This window comes from Canis aureus, chromosome 17 (genome assembly GCF_053574225.1).
Source record: "Canis aureus isolate CA01 chromosome 17, VMU_Caureus_v.1.0, whole genome shotgun sequence".
NCBI lineage: Eukaryota > Metazoa > Chordata > Mammalia > Carnivora > Canidae > Canis > Canis aureus.
The window spans coordinates 30,818,653-30,834,507 of NC_135627.1; the positions used below are offsets into that span (position 1 = coordinate 30,818,653).

At 34.4% G+C, this 15,855-nt stretch overlaps 1 protein-coding gene across 13 annotated transcripts in view; it reads left to right on the forward strand.

The window, feature by feature from the left end:
* The window catches only part of MYCBP2 (MYC binding protein 2), a 258,579-nt gene that overhangs the window by 230,244 nt on the left and 12,480 nt on the right, over positions 1-15,855 (forward strand). For all 13 annotated transcript variants that reach the window (XM_077855281.1, XM_077855282.1, XM_077855288.1 and 10 more), the window contains 10 exons: positions 4,240-4,320; positions 5,333-5,599; positions 6,120-6,403; positions 8,066-8,162; positions 9,652-9,771; positions 11,255-11,356; positions 12,146-12,274; positions 12,655-12,787; positions 13,994-14,097; positions 14,996-15,184. In XM_077855281.1, the coding sequence (XP_077711407.1) occupies positions 4,240-4,320; positions 5,333-5,599; positions 6,120-6,403; positions 8,066-8,162; positions 9,652-9,771; positions 11,255-11,356; positions 12,146-12,274; positions 12,655-12,787; positions 13,994-14,097; positions 14,996-15,184 (1,506 nt within the window). The remainder of the gene's footprint in view (positions 1-4,239; positions 4,321-5,332; positions 5,600-6,119; positions 6,404-8,065; positions 8,163-9,651; positions 9,772-11,254; positions 11,357-12,145; positions 12,275-12,654; positions 12,788-13,993; positions 14,098-14,995; positions 15,185-15,855) is intronic.

Here is a 15,855-nt window from a genome sequence, read left to right on the forward strand (position 1 = left end):
AGTTTTCCTTCTGCTAAACTTCATAGTAGTTTCTGTGAGTCTCTTTTGATTTCTTTCATATGTTTATTTGTGCACATTTGTCTCTTCTACTGAATCATAGCTTCTTAAAGACCAAGTACATATCTGATTTGTCTTTGTATCCTTGGCATAAACACACATGCATTCAGCACATTTTTATTGGAATAATCTGTTCTTTATCTTATTCTTAAAATTTCTTTTAAAATGTGATTACCTTTACTTATTTGATCTACTCTAAAGCATTGTACCCAAGAGGAAAACCTCATCTATTTCCAAAAAGAGAGGTCAACTCTGACTGGTCTCAATATTCTTATGTCTTTTGATGTTACAGATAATCACCTTGGGAGTTCATTGAAAGATAATTTTAAGGACTTAGTCTAGCCCTGTGCCTTCTGATATAATAATGTCTAAGTCATCCACATCTTTCTATTTGGGATCTATAGAAAATAAGATTTTATAAACATTGGTTCCTGGTTGTTTCTTTCAGCACCCCTTGGAGATAATCATTTGAATAACTACAAGACTGTGTGACTATTCAGTAAATCAGTTGAATTTTAGCAAATGGTGATTTTGTGCTAAATAACTGTGATAATTGGTACCAAGCCATCAGAAAGCTTGTGTTTTGTTCTTAGTTATAAACCTTTCACACACACACACCCCAAAAAATCAATAGGGTATCATGTAATCAATTATTTATGCACATGAAGAAATTGCACATGACATAGGGTTTCAGAGTACACTGAAAAGTATTATGCCCTGGAGCAGTGCCCAAAAGGCTTTTGGTAGGTAATGAACATGAATTGACAGAGGGTATGGGAGCAGGGCTCATTTGAGGCTGATCTAATAGTAGGAGAGTGTATGTTGAGATGTTAAGGTTGATTGGGAAAGTTTATGCTAGTGATAAGATGCCCGTAAAATAGCATAATTGTTAAGAGAATCATTTTTAAGATTTTTGAAGTAGAATTTAGATAGGGAAAAATTTATCCGTTTAAATTGTATTCTTTTATGAATTTTGAACAACATATACAGTAGTAGAATCATCACTGCAAAGAAGTTTTAAAACACATCACTCCTAAAATTCCCCTCCTGGTCCTTTGCAGTCAGTCCCCTCACCTCATGCCTTGACCCTGGCAATCATTGAACTAGTTTCTGCCCTTGTTAGTGTTGCCTTTTCCCAGATGTCATATAAATGGAGCCATGTAGGATAGAACCTTTCCATCTGGTTTCTTTCTCTTGGTAGAATGATTTTGATATTCATCCATGTAGGAGCATGTATCAGTAATTGTTTCTTTTGGTTGCCAAGAAGTGTTCCATTTTATGGATTTACCAGAGTTTGTTTATCCTTAGACCTTTCAATGGATATTTGGGTTTGTTTCCTCTATTTGGCTATTATTAATAAAACTGCTGTGAACATTTTGTGTACAGATTTTTGTATGGGTACATTTTCATTTTTCTTGGGTAAATACCTATGAGTAGGATTGCTGGGTTGTGTGATAAGTCTATGTTTAACTTTCTAAAAAACTGCTGACCTCTTTCCAAAGTGATTGAACCAATTCATGTTTTTGCCAGTGGTGTAGATTTCCAGTTGCTCCACATTCTCAACAGCACTTAGGATTGTCACTCTTTTTAATTTTAGCCATTATTCACTGAGTGGCACTGTCGGTGAAGTGTCTCTTGGTTTCCACTCAGGTGGTGATCTCATGAGTCTAGATTTGGAGCCCTGCGTTGGCTCCACGCTCAGTGAGAAGTCTGCTTGAGTTTCTCTTTCTTGCCCTCTACTTCTCCACACCCCCACCCCTGCACACGATCTATCTCTGTCTCTCTCTCGAATGAATGAATGAATGAATGAATGAATGAATCTTTAAAAAAAATTTTAGCCATTGTAGTAGGTATGTAGTGGTATCTCATTGTGGTTTTAATATGGATTTCTCTAATGATAACAATGAGTAAATTTTCGTGTGCTTATTTGCCAATCCTGTACTTTGTTTAGTGAAGCATCTGTTCAAATCTTTTACACATATTTTTTTTATATCAGGTTGTGTTATTATTAGGTTGTAAGATTTTTTTTTTATGTATTGAGGATAAAGACTCCTTAGCCAATATGTATTTTCAAATATTTTCTCCTACTCTGTGGTTTATCTTTCAGGGAACAAGTTTTTTATTTTGATGAAGTACAATTCTATTTTTTCCAAAATGACTTAGGATTTTTGTATCTCATCTAAAACTTAATATCACAAAGATTTTCTCTAGAAACATTAGAGTTTTAATTCTTTTGTTTATAGCTATATGCATTTTTAAGTTAATTTTTCTTGAGTTTCATTTATTTTTGCATGTAGATAGCCAGTTATTCCACCATTTGTTGAAGACTGTCCTTTATCAATAATAAATACAACATAAATATCTATGTCTATTTCTGCCTTCTCTTTCTGTTCCACTGATCTATATGTATATTCTTATACCAACATCAGTGTCTTGATTACTACAGCTTATAGAAAATCATGAAATCATATTCCAACCTGGTTCTTTTTAAGTTATTTTGGCTAGTCTAGATCCTTTATAGTTCCATATAAAGCTTAGAACCGGCTTATAAGTTTTTCCCCTTCTAAAAAAAAAAAATCTGGAATATTGATTGGAATTGTACCAAATTGCTAAGTCAATCTGGGAAGAATTGACATCTTGGTGATTAATACTGATTTTTCTAATAGCCTTTATTACTAATGTTTAGTTCAATTCATTTCAGTCAAAGGATATGCTTTGTATGATTTCAAGCCTTTTAAAATTGTTAAGACTTGAATTCTGACTCATATATTTTATGAGTCCACATGCACTTGAAAAGAACTTGAACTATGCCTTTGTTCTGTGAGGGGGGTTCTGTGAATATCAGTTCAAGTTGTTGGTAGTTTTGTTTAAGTCTTTAAGAGCTTTACTGATTTTTGTTTGCTCATTTACTTGTTCTATCAAATGCAAAAAATTTTTTGAACTGTCCAACTATTTGGATTTGTCTATGTGGATTTTATTTTACCTGGCTGCCAATCTCAGCTGTCTGATGGGCACCAAAAATTGTATGGCTTTGTAGATGATCAGCTTTTTCTCATTATTAAGGTGGGCGTTATATTCTCTTACAGCTTTCTCTATCCTAAGAAAAATGGAACTAAGAACCATTTTTTGTTCTTAAAATAGTGGCTTTGCGGGAATCCTGGTAGCTCAGCAGTTGAGCGTCTGCCTTCAGCTCAGGGTGTGATCCTAGGATCCAGGATTAAGTCCAACATTGGGCCCTTGTAGAGTGCCTGCTTGTCCCTCTGCCTGTGTCTCTGCCTCTCTCTCTCTCTCTCTCTCTCTCTCTCTCTCTCATGAATAAATAAATAAAATCTTTAAAAAAAGAAAAGAATAGAGGCAAAGCCACTATTACATTTTTGTATTACAAAATAATACATCAGATTTACCTCATGGGCTTATTGTGAAGACTAAATAAGTATGTGTATTGTTAACTCTAGCTGTGTATCTATACCTTAGGAGAGTGCCATTCACATAATATTAAATACTATAAAATGTCAGCCTTTATTTCTCTTCCCATGATATGTTTCTTTGACTCCTGTTAGTGCTAAATTAGCCTAATTTAAGAACACTATTATCATAGAGTTTTGTTAGGATATTTCCCTTTAAAAAAAAAAGATTTTATTTATTTATTCATGAGAGACACAGAGAGAGAGAGAGAGAGGCAGAGACACAGGCAGAGGGAGAAGCAGGCTCCATGCAGGGAGCCCGATGCGGGACTCGATCCCAGGACTCCAGGGTCACGCCCTGGGCCAAAGGCAGGTGCTAAACCACTGAGCCACCCAGGCATCCCAGGATATTTCCCTTTTAAACAAATGCCATTTTCTGAATTGTTCTAACAACTAAATGTAGGATATTCAGAAATTAGGAATAGATGTAATCAAAGTGGCCCAAACTGACAGATTAAAGAAGTTCTTAAAAAGATAGTATGCTTCTCTGGATTTCTTAAATTCAGAAGTTTTGCTTTTTGTTATAGTCAACCTTAGCCAGTAGTGGTTTCTTCACACTTTATCCTTTGTCTTAGTGTTACAGACCTCAGTCTATAATAAATTCACCTTATAAAAATAGCTGCATAGTTATTTCTCAAGATACTTTAAGATCAAATATACAAATTTTATTCAAAGAGCCTGGGTATTTTTCTTGTCTCCCCTCTTTCTCTATGTAAAGGCAACATCAGATGCTGACCTGAAAGAACATATGGTTGGAATCATATTCAGCAGGAGTAAGCTGACTAATTTACAAAAACAGGTTGGTAGATAGCCACTTCATTCTCTTCATTAGTTTGTATTTGGTTTTAGGGTATGAAGTGTTTTCTAAAATTTATGGAGGCTTTTTTATGTGGACTTTTTTTATAGGTCCTACAGAATGTGTCTGCCTTTTTCTAGAGAGGAAGGAGTATATATTGGCATATCTGCATCACTTTAAAGAGAATGTTAACTTTCTTACCTTGCTACTCTTTGTTATTTCTCATTTTCAGGTAGATTGTTTCATTTTGGTGTCAAATATCCAGCTATCTCAGATTTTATTTGCATTTTCTATGTTCCTTTTCCTACTGTTTTTTTGTGTCAGCTGACTTTTTTTTAAGTAATTATCATGTTAACTAAATCAGTGTTAATATTTTAATTATAAGGAGATGTAGTAGTGCTAGATTGTTCATATAATGGAGTACCTAGATGACATAATAATTAGTCCTTCAGAAGTCAAATGAAATACTGATTTTGAATTAGCTGATCATTTTAACTCTCAGCATCCTTAAATCTTGTTTAAATACATAAACTTATCTGTGCTTTATCTTTTTAACAGTCTTTCATTGAATTTTAGATGCTACCAGTTATAAAATGTGCTGTTATTTCATATATCACTAAAAAAGAAAAATTGCTGCCAATTACATGGTGAATGCCATCAGTTATAAAGCACGTTATGAATAGAAATGTTGGTAATATGTGAGAGAAAAATATGCCTTAGAAGTGATAAAATATTTTGCTTTTGTTTGATATCTTAAACCACAGGCAGGAGTAGCGGTAATTTGTATATAAGTTTCTACATGGTAGTTGATTTAAATATTAAGATTTTTAATCATGGTTCTGCTAGTTTTCCTTAATTGTTTTTAAGATGAGTTAAGGAAATGGTATGATGGATAATTAATGGAGAGAAAGAGCATTAAATTGTTTATATTCTTGTTTTTGTTTTTGTTTTACTAAAGGTAGTAAATCAGACGTAAAATAGATTTTTACATTTGCTTTATGTTGCCTTTAAATAGGTGTGTGCTCACATCGTCCAAGCTATTCGCATGGAAGCCACTAGAGTTCGTGAAGAATGGGAACATGCTATATCAAGCAAAGAAAATGCCAATTCTCAGCCCAATGACGAAGATGCCTCCTCGGATGCTTACTGCTTTGAACTGCTCTCGATGGTCTTAGCCCTGAGTGGATCTAATGTGGGCCGTCAGTATCTGGCTCAGCAGCTAACTCTGCTCCAGGATCTCTTTTCACTGCTCCACACGGCCTCACCTCGAGTCCAAAGACAGGTGACTGGTCATACCACTTACCTTTGGCTTACTTTTTTCCTTGAAACATTGTTAAAAATTGCACTATCAAAAAGAATCACCTTAGGGTCTTAAGTATTGATCTTTATTTTTTGTTTTGTTATTTGGTTTTTTGGATTGTATTTTAACTCCATGCTTTTTGTTTCTGACTCATTGTTTGAGAATATGGAAGAGCAAAACATGTTCCATTTTTCTACTGTGCTATTGTGATAAAGAATAGCACTGTCTACTGATTGTCTTACGACTATGAGATATGTAATGTTTCTTTATTCCCGACCAAATAAAAGATGTTTTTCTTGCTGTCCTAGAGTGGTAATTACCACTTCAGAAATTAAAAATCATGTTTTTATTTTTATTAAATTTTTGTTTTTATTTTATTTTTATTTTTGTCCTTCTGAAAGCTTTTGAAGTCATAGAACAGCAGCGAGGCTCACTTAAAAAAATGAAAACTTTAGAACACCACTCTTTAAAAGGAATTCTTTCCTTTTATTTTTCTTATCAGGTAACCTCCTTACTAAGACGAGTGTTGCCTGAAGTGACCCCTAATCGTCTGGCCAGCATCATTGGAGTGAAATCCCTCCCCCCAGCAGATATCAGTGATATCATTCACTCAACAGAAAAAGGAGATTGGAATAAACTAGGTATCTTGGACATGTTTCTAGGATGCATTGCCAAAGCACTCACAGTACAGCTAAAAGCCAAAGGAACTACCATCACAGGAACAGCTGGTACCACTGTGGGCAAAGGTGTTACAACAGTTACTCTTCCGATGATTTTCAATTCCAGGTTGGTCATTGCATCTATTTTAGTACTAAAATAGAACAGAGAGAGCTACTATTTGGAGAATTAAAGATAGGATTTCAGTCCACGGCCATACCACCCTGAACGCGCCTGATCTCGTCAGCTAAGCAGGGTCGGGCCTGGTTAGTATTTGGATGGGAAAGATAGGATTTCAAATTCCACTTTGTCTGATTATTCACCAAATAGAGGCCATAAACAACTAACCCATGTATAAAAGAGAATGCTGTATATAATAAAAGTGTCATTTCAAGTTAGTGGGGAAAGGAAGGTGTGCTGAATATGTGATATTGGAATACTTCTCATATAGAAAAATATTGTAGACACTTGTCTCACACCATATACAAAAATTAACTTGAGATCAATTAAAGCTTTATGTATATTTCTTTTAAAACTCCACTAGGACACATTATAGAATATTTTTATAATCTTCAACCCAGAAAGACCTCCTTAAAACACAGAACCCAAATGTCACAGAGGAAAAATTCACAGATTTGGCTACATGAAAATCAAAGTTAATTACATTAAAATATTTTAAAATATAAACTGACCTGGGAAAAATATTTAATACCTATATAGTAGATAATGAATTATTAGTCATAATATTTTAAAAATGACTAAAAATTAATGAAAAAAAGACAGACAACTGGTAGAAAATACATGACAAGAGCAGTTAGTTCCAAGAAGAAAAATTACAAATGCCAGTAGACAAATGAAAAGACACTTCACTGGTAATCGGAAAAATATTAGATTAAAACAATAGGAAAATATCTTTTTGGCAACATTATGAATAAATAGGCATTTTTATGGCATCTAATATAGATTACTACATCTTTTGGGGTCTCAGTTTAATAACATATCACTATATTTAAAATATGTTTATCCTTTGACCTACCAATTCTACTTCTCGAATTGTTTCCCTAAAAAATGTTTATACATGTGCACAAAGATATGTGCAAGGAAGTGTGTTACAGAATTGTGTGTGACAGAAAATTAGACATCTGGAACAGTACTAGTCAAAGAGCCAGTCCATGACATTAAATAACACCAAGATATAAATCAGTGTGTTACTTTCTTCTTCTAGATAGTCTTACAAAAAAAAAAATGTCGGGATCCCTGGGTGGCGCAGCGGTTTAGTGCCTGCCTTTGGCCCAGGGCGCGATCCTGGAGACCCGGGATCGAATCCCACGTCGGGCTCCCGGTGCATGGAGCCTGCTTCTCCCTCTGCCTATGTCTCTGCCTCTCTCTCTCTCCCTGTGTGACTATCATAAAAAAAAGAAAAAAAGAAAAAAAAATGTCAACTGACCTAAAAGGTAGTGTAGTCAGTGATGTAGTTAACATATTCTGGTAGAAGCCCTTAATATCTCAATGTGGTTTGGTAACAAATAGCTTGTAGTCTGTGGATATGCTTTGAACAGATGTATTCTAGAAGGTGCAGGGTATAATTGGAAGGGAACATGTCTCAGAATAGCTCCTCTCTTAGGATTGAAGAGATAAATTATGGGTAATATTTTGAGTAATTTCTTTTTTAAGTGCTTTAATTATTTGAATCACTTAAAAATTAAAATGCATGCTAAAATAACAGTTTTCATCATATCTATCTGTAACTGTCCCTGACTGGTTTGCATAAATGCTGACTTTTCTTTGTAGTTATGTTCGTCGAGGTGAAAGTCATTGGTGGATGAAGGGCTCAACTCCTACCCAGATCTCTGAGATCATCATTAAACTTATTAAGGATATGGCAGCAGTGAGTTCTCATCCTCCTGATCATTATGTTACTGAAGTGCAGTAGAAATCTGATTAAAACAAGCAGCTTATTCTACTACATTAATAGCAGAAATACATTAGTGTTACTTTGCTTTACTTAAAGCTTCTGTTCAGTAGGTTAACCATTGTGATGTTTGTCTTTTTGGTCAGTGATAAATTTGTCCTTTGTGTAAACTGTTCATTTCAAGCTTCCCAATTAATTTACTTGAGAATTGTTACATTAGTTTTCTAAGACTTTAAAACTTAAAAAATAAAATACACTTTTTGAGCCCTACAAATTAGCCTAAGTCCAAAACCCTAATCAAAAATTAGGGCTCCCCAAAGTGAAAGTTTCTCATTCTCTTTAGCTGTCCTGGTTTTTTATAAAGCTTTTATTCTTTATTAATATTCTCCACCATTGTCTTTAGATGTTCTTTTCAGGGAGATCTGGGAAAATGGAGGAAAGGGAATTACTTCTCAGAGCACCTGGCTCTTACTGGTGGCTCCATAATGCTACTAGTTTCCTCACATTCCATTATATTTTCAAGCTAAGGGGAGCAAGATGCGGTAGAAAGTGGGCTCCTGAAAGGTTGAGCGGACACTATTTTGGAGGAAGAGATGGAGGAATTGAACTGCCCTTTATAAGAGAGTTAATAGCATGTGGATGGGAAGCGAGAGAGGATATTCTGGGGAAATAGGAAGCTCTGTCTTTTTTCCCCAATAGCAAGGACATTTCCTCAGTCAGAGAAATGAACTTTCTCACTTCTCAACAAGTCTTCCTCAGGATGTTCATTGGATAAAAATATTTAGGAAAAATATTTAGGAACACCTAAGCTTTGTAATAGGTGTTTATATTCAGCAAAAATCAAGTCAGCTAATAAAAGTTATTGTACTTTGAATCCATTTATGTTCTTGGGTTCTAGTAATAATATTCATCTAAAATCAGTTAACATAGCTGTATAAATTTTGTGTTAAATAACAAGGCTTCATAATCAAAATTTCTCAAGCATAGTTACTTTAGTACTTCTATTAAGTTTTTATCTAAATGTAAGAGGAAATGCTATTGAGCTCTGTAGGAAGAGTTGAGAACCTTGTTTTTTATTTACAATCATTAAAATAGTGATTAAAAGCTGAATTTTTCAGAGTTGTGAAGGATTTTTATTTCAAAAGTATGCTGCTGATGTAAAGCTGCACTAACAGGGGCGCCTGGGTGGCTCAATCAGTTGCACATCCAACTCTTGGTTTCAGCATAGGATGGTAAGATCAAATCCCACTTGTTCGTCTCCCTCTGCTCCCCCCACTACTTGGGCGCACACACTCTCTCTTTCTTTCTCTCTGTCTCTCAAATAAATAAATAAAATCTGGTTTTTAAAAAGTTGCACTTACAAATCTTTCCTTTTTAATGAGAAATGTTATTTAAGAGAAGAGAATTTACTTTTATGATTATATGTTTCTGGTTGCTTATTAAATTATTCTCTCCTGCTCAATAGGGTCATCTGTCTGAAGCGTGGTCCCGAGTGACAAAAAATGCCATTGCAGAAACCATCATTGCCTTGACCAAGATGGAGGAAGAGTTTAGATCTCCAGTGAGATGTATTGCAACAACTAGGGTAGGAATTTATTTTCATTTGGTCTGTATGGTTGCAGTAATAGGTTTGAACAAACTTGAAATCGATAGATCAGTTTAATCCAATTTTTTATACCAAATATTGTATTTACCATAAAAGTGATAAAGGCTTTTTTTGAATTGTGAACTAAGTATAGTGGCTATAAACATTCACTATTATGTGTTCTTTATTCCTAGTTTTTGTAATTATTTAGGAAGCTAAGAATAAACTGGTTAGAGAAGGCTAAGTAAGTTACCTATGTTATCTTTCTAATATGTTTACTGTAGCTTACACAGTAAGTTTAGCATCAACATTATGGTTAGATAGACTGAAGGTCCATCAAAGACAAGGCCCTCCCTGACTCATTTTGGAATGGCCTAATTACTCTAAAGTGAAGCCTACCTACTAAATTTACAGACCTTACTTTTAAAAAAGCAAAAAGTGTATGCCCTGGGCGGGGTAGGACGGAATCTCTTAGCTAGCAAGTAGAATTACATTCTTCAGATGAGACGTCCATAGTAATTTTTGATCTACCAAATTTCATGTCTCATGTACTTCCAAAGGAGATTAGGGATTTCCTTGGAGCAGAATCAGTGTGGCAGCATTAGGAAGAAATAAACATTGGCAGAAATTGCTTGATTTCAAAGCTTGAATTCAAAGCTTGATCTCAAAGAAGAGAAACTGTATTTCTCTAGGGCAGAAAATACCACTTCATGTCATCCTGCTAGTGAGCGTGACATGTGAAGCCATTACTCTGGCAGCAGAGCTTTAGCACCATACACGTGTTCCTTTCTTTCCTTCTACATTCCCCTTTCTCCTTGCACACTTTATTTTTGTTTCAGTTTTTCCTTTTTTCTATTTTTCCCTGTCACGCTCTTCATATGCAGTGACACTCATGCACTTCTTAAATAATTAACTTTTTCAGTAATAAAAAAATATACCATTCTATGTAAAACTGAAGCTTACCCTTTGAGCCCCAGAAAGTTCTAAACTGTCTCTGAGGGCTGTTTTCCAAAGTCTGCTAGACATTTACTTATTTCTGATAGTCCTAGGTGTTTAGGAGCATACCGAGACTTTTGAGGAGCTGTTCTTACCCAGGAGAATTTAATATGTACCCACCTACTTATGGGATTGTGTAAAATTAAACAGAATTAAAGTTATTGCACCACCTTGCTTGGAACATAGCACCTCAGGCAGATGATGCTAGATATTCAAGAGGCGCCAGTACAGTAAATACCCAGTGTGTATATTCATATAATAACCTATTGCTTACTTAGTAGACCAACAAAGGATAATTTTATATGTCAGGTAAAAACCAGAATGGTTTGTCACAGCAGCAGTTGGTAAATATTTGAGTGCCATTGGGTATACATGTATTTTCAAATTCAGCTCACATTTATTGAGCTGTTATCATGTGTCAGGCAGTCAGTGTTTTAGAAGTCTTTTTTTAAAAATTCAGTACTCTGACAGCCTTTCCTTTTAACAGCTCTGGCTTGCTCTAGCCTCACTGTGTGTGCTAGATCAGGACCATGTAGATCGTCTCTCTTCAGGGAGATGGATGGGAAAGGATGGACAGCAAAAACAAATGGTAAGATCAGAATTGTTTTCTAAAAATGTTTCTTATTTTTCTTTATAAGTAAGCTCTAGCTTAGCTTTAAAAAAAAAAAAAACACTTGCAAGTCAAAATTCCACCATGAGCAGAAACTTGTGTCACATTGCCCAAGGTCATCTCACAAGTCTGCTTCACTTAGGGTCCTCTCTTTGTAGCCTCTTAGGGGCTTTAATTATATAAAAGAGCTTTCCTCTTCTTCTTTAAGTCATGTTCACATCATATCAAAATGTGTTTTTAGCCAAATCTCATTGTATCCCTAGATTTTACTCTAAATGTTATCGGTCATTTGGTAAAAAGGAAATAAAGCAGTAAGAGAGGCATCATGAAATACCATTTATTCACAAATACACAGTACTTAAAGTAGGTTTGATAAGTATCCCTAGGTGCACTGGAAGGGAAGACTTTATAAAGACCCTCTGAACATTTTCTCACTGATATTCAAGTGTCAAAATGAATCATTTATGCATTTAGGATACAGAATGTTAGAACATGGGGGGAAAAATTTCTTAAGTCATTAATCAAAGTATATGTTTATTTATTAATCATTGAACGTGCTCAGCACATTAATTATTGAATTAGAGGTTTTGAAGACTTCTTAAACTTAAGTACATTTGCCATAATTCTGTTTAATGTTCAGATTCTAAATTCCTAATAGACCTCTCAGAACAATAACATTATTGTTGTGAATAAATTACATTCAATTTGTATGAGTGTCTGGGATGTTCTTGTTAATGTAATGTGACATGTGGGAATGCCCTGTTTCAGCCTATGTGTGACAACCATGACGATGGAGAAACTGCAGCCATCATTTTATGCAACGTATGTGGAAATCTGTGCACTGACTGTGACAGATTCCTTCATCTTCATCGGCGAACCAAGACTCATCAGAGACAGGTGACAGCTTCTCTCTGTGCACACAGAGCAGTATCTGGAGCACTGGATGCGTTCAGTAAATTATGAAATAAATATGGGAAGGAGGTTTGGTGTGATGGGAAGGGACTGATGCAAAGGGACTTTGCAGTCAGAGCCTCAGTGAAGTTGCCAGCTGCCTCACTTACTGCTGTGTAAATCAAGACAGTCAGCTAACCTCTCTGAGACTTAGTTTCCACGTTTATAAAAATGGGGCTGTTGTCAAGATTCAGGACAAGATTGGAAATATCTGAAAATTAGAGTGCTTAGTGAATAAAAGCCATTATTACTACCAAGTAATTAAATTTGATACTTCCTCCTTCACAGTGAGAAATAAAATATGTTTCCCTTTAATGAAACAATAGGTCTTCAAAGAAGAAGAAGAAGCTATCAAGGTTGACCTTCATGAAGGTTGCGGTAGAACAAAACTGTTCTGGTTGATGGCACTAGCAGATTCTAAAACAATGAAGGCAATGGTGGAATTCCGAGAACACACAGGTAGCAGAGGATTTAAGGTTGAACCATGCCTCCTGCTTAGGATTTAACTAGATGTTACTTACTTACTATGAATTATTTAATACTGATTATTTTGAGTATATTCTGATAACTATGACATCATTGCTCACTGTCTGTATTATTATATTTAGTGGACCATGTTCTATAGTAGGGTATTAGACAACAGGTCAGGAAACCTAGTTTGTCATTCACTAGCTATGTTACCATAAGCAGGTCATTTTACCTCCAAAACATGTGATTTTTCTTTTTTTTTTTCCTGATGTAGATCTTATTATACTCTCAGCTTAAAGTTACCCTAAATCTTACAAATTCTTAATTTTCAGCACCTCTATAGTCTGCCATTTGTCTGACTGACACAAATTTGTGATGTTGAAGTTAAGTGCAAATCTGAACAAATTTAATTCTATAATAGGGGTATTCTTCATGCTTCAAGAGCATGGTCTTTTTTTTCTCATTTCTTCCTATAATCTATCAGGGCCATATATTACATTAATAAATATTCGAATGTTGAAACATCTTTGTATTCATGAATTAAACTACCCTTTTAAAAAATCTATTTTTCCTGTAAATATTGCTGAATTCTGTGTATTGTATTTAGAAATTTTCCATCTGAGTTTTAAAATTAGCTTGGTCTGAATTTTTCCAATCTTCCTGTTCTTTTTTCTAATGTTCTGTTCTTGTTTTATGGATTGTGTTCTTTCTTTGTTTCAAACATTTAATTAATTTTCTTTTCATATTATTCTGTCAATTTTAGTTCCTTGGATGGGAATTCTTCTGTTTTTCAAATTTTATATTATCTAATGATAGGTTTTCTTCTATGCCTTATGATTTTGTTATTGTAGAAATTCTTAAAGATTTACCTTCAATGTATTCTTATTTAATTTTTATTATATTTTGTCTGGAACTACGCTTTTGGAGCTGGGGGTTTGCCATATCTTCTCAACCTACTATCTGTTTGGCTTCAGATAGGTCTCTAGTTTCTTGTCCCTTTTTTGTTACTAGTTACTTTATAATTAGGACAGCTTACAGCCCTTCCACTGTAAAACTGCCAGGCTGATTTCCCAGGAATAGTAACAGATACAAACCTGATTTTCCTGTTGTTGTGTTGTTGTTTTTAATTAGTTGTATTAAAATATGTAGAAAACATATTCTTAAGGAGGATTTTTTTCATTTTCTTCTTGAACCTAGGCAAACCCACCACAAGTAGCTCAGAAGCATGCCGCTTCTGTGGTTCCAGGAGTGGAACAGAGTTATCTGCTGTTGGCAGTGTTTGTTCTGATGCAGATTGCCAAGTGAGTATATGGTTAGACAGTCAAGCTATCCCAGTATGGAATAGCATGTATTCCCTGGTGACAGATTTACTTCATATAAATAAGAGGTAGAGCTCAGCATCACTTCAGTTTTCTAAATTAATATATTCCACATGTCAAGAATTAAATGCTCTATTAGAGCTAGAAAATGAGTCAGATAAGTTTCTCAAACTCAAACTAGACGGTGTGTATTTATCAGCTACCACCATAATAAATATTTAATGTTTGCTTTTATGCTAGAAATAGGTAAAAATCTATGGACTGCATTTCCTTTGCCTCTTACATACTTTATTCACTTATTTCCCTATAATAAACTTCCAATATTTGAGAGTTCTTTAGTCCTGAACATCCATTCACGTACTCCATGCTCTCCAGATATTTTCAGTTCCTCAATTCAGTTAACAAAAACTTGAGTAGGGCCCTGCTAGTGAAAGATACGTGTATGCTTTTTGTACCCATTTTGGGGAGGGGGTAGGTGGTGATTGGGAGATTGTATTTCAGGAATTTCTTTTGCTTCATGACTATGCACAGAAATAAATAGTTTAAAATTGTATTTCACTTTTTATCAGCATTCCCTTTGTGAATTTTTTAAATCACATTAAAAGAAAAATTACACACTGAAAAAATGTAAATTAAAATTTTAAAATTACACACTGAAAAAATATAAATTAAAATTTTTTAATTACACACTAAAAAAATTTGCTAATGATCCTTAAGTTATATTCAAATAAAGAATAAAAATAGCTTTATTGTTACCTTAAATAACCTTAACGTGTATTTCCAGTGGGAAATATCTTGGAAAATTAATATAATGGATATAATTACCAGGCTGTGTGCCTTTTTCAATATTTTATATGCCATTATAATTTATCTTTAATAGGAATATGCTAAGATAGCCTGTAGTAAGACGCATCCCTGTGGCCATCCATGCGGAGGTGTCAAAAATGAAGAGCACTGTCTGCCCTGTCTACACGGCTGTGATAAAAGTGCTACGACGCTGAAGCAAGATGCTGATGACATGTGCATGATCTGTTTCACTGAGGCGCTCTCAGCAGCACCAGCCATTCAGGTTGTCTCAGCTCTTAATTTTTTTTTTTTTTTTTTTTTTTTTTTTTTGTCTCAGCTCTTAAAGTATTAAATGTTTCTAGAATTTAACGTGGGAAGGATAAATATATCTGTTAAGTAAACAGATCCCTGAACTTTTTACATCATTGAGAGAAAATGTGCCACTAGCATCTCCCAGTTTGTTGAAGAGCAAATTCCATCTTTTTATGTTCTGTTTCCATTTTGTGTGTTCAGCTTTCATTTGTTATTTGTGTGAGCCTATATAATCAATAGAATGTATAAAATGTTCATAAGAGAGGGAAAAACAATTAGTTTTTCTAATAACTGCTCTCTTCTTAATTTCCAAAACCCAGAATGGTAGCATTATGTAATTGATGTATACATAGTGATACATGCCTCTAATGCCTCTATATGTAACAGGTATGCATACTTCTATAATATTAGTAATATTATTGGAGTTACTATTTGCTAAATATGTTTTTTTTTAATTTGACCCCTTATTTATATTTTCAGTTCTTAGGATTACAAGATAAATGAATATTCTCAAAAAATAAATATTAAATCTTTAAATCAGTAGTTCCTTCTTTCTATAAGATACAAAAGGGAATAATTTTAAATTAAAAAAAAAATTTTCCTAACCTGGTTTATTCTTTATAAAGTGGCATTAATATGCAA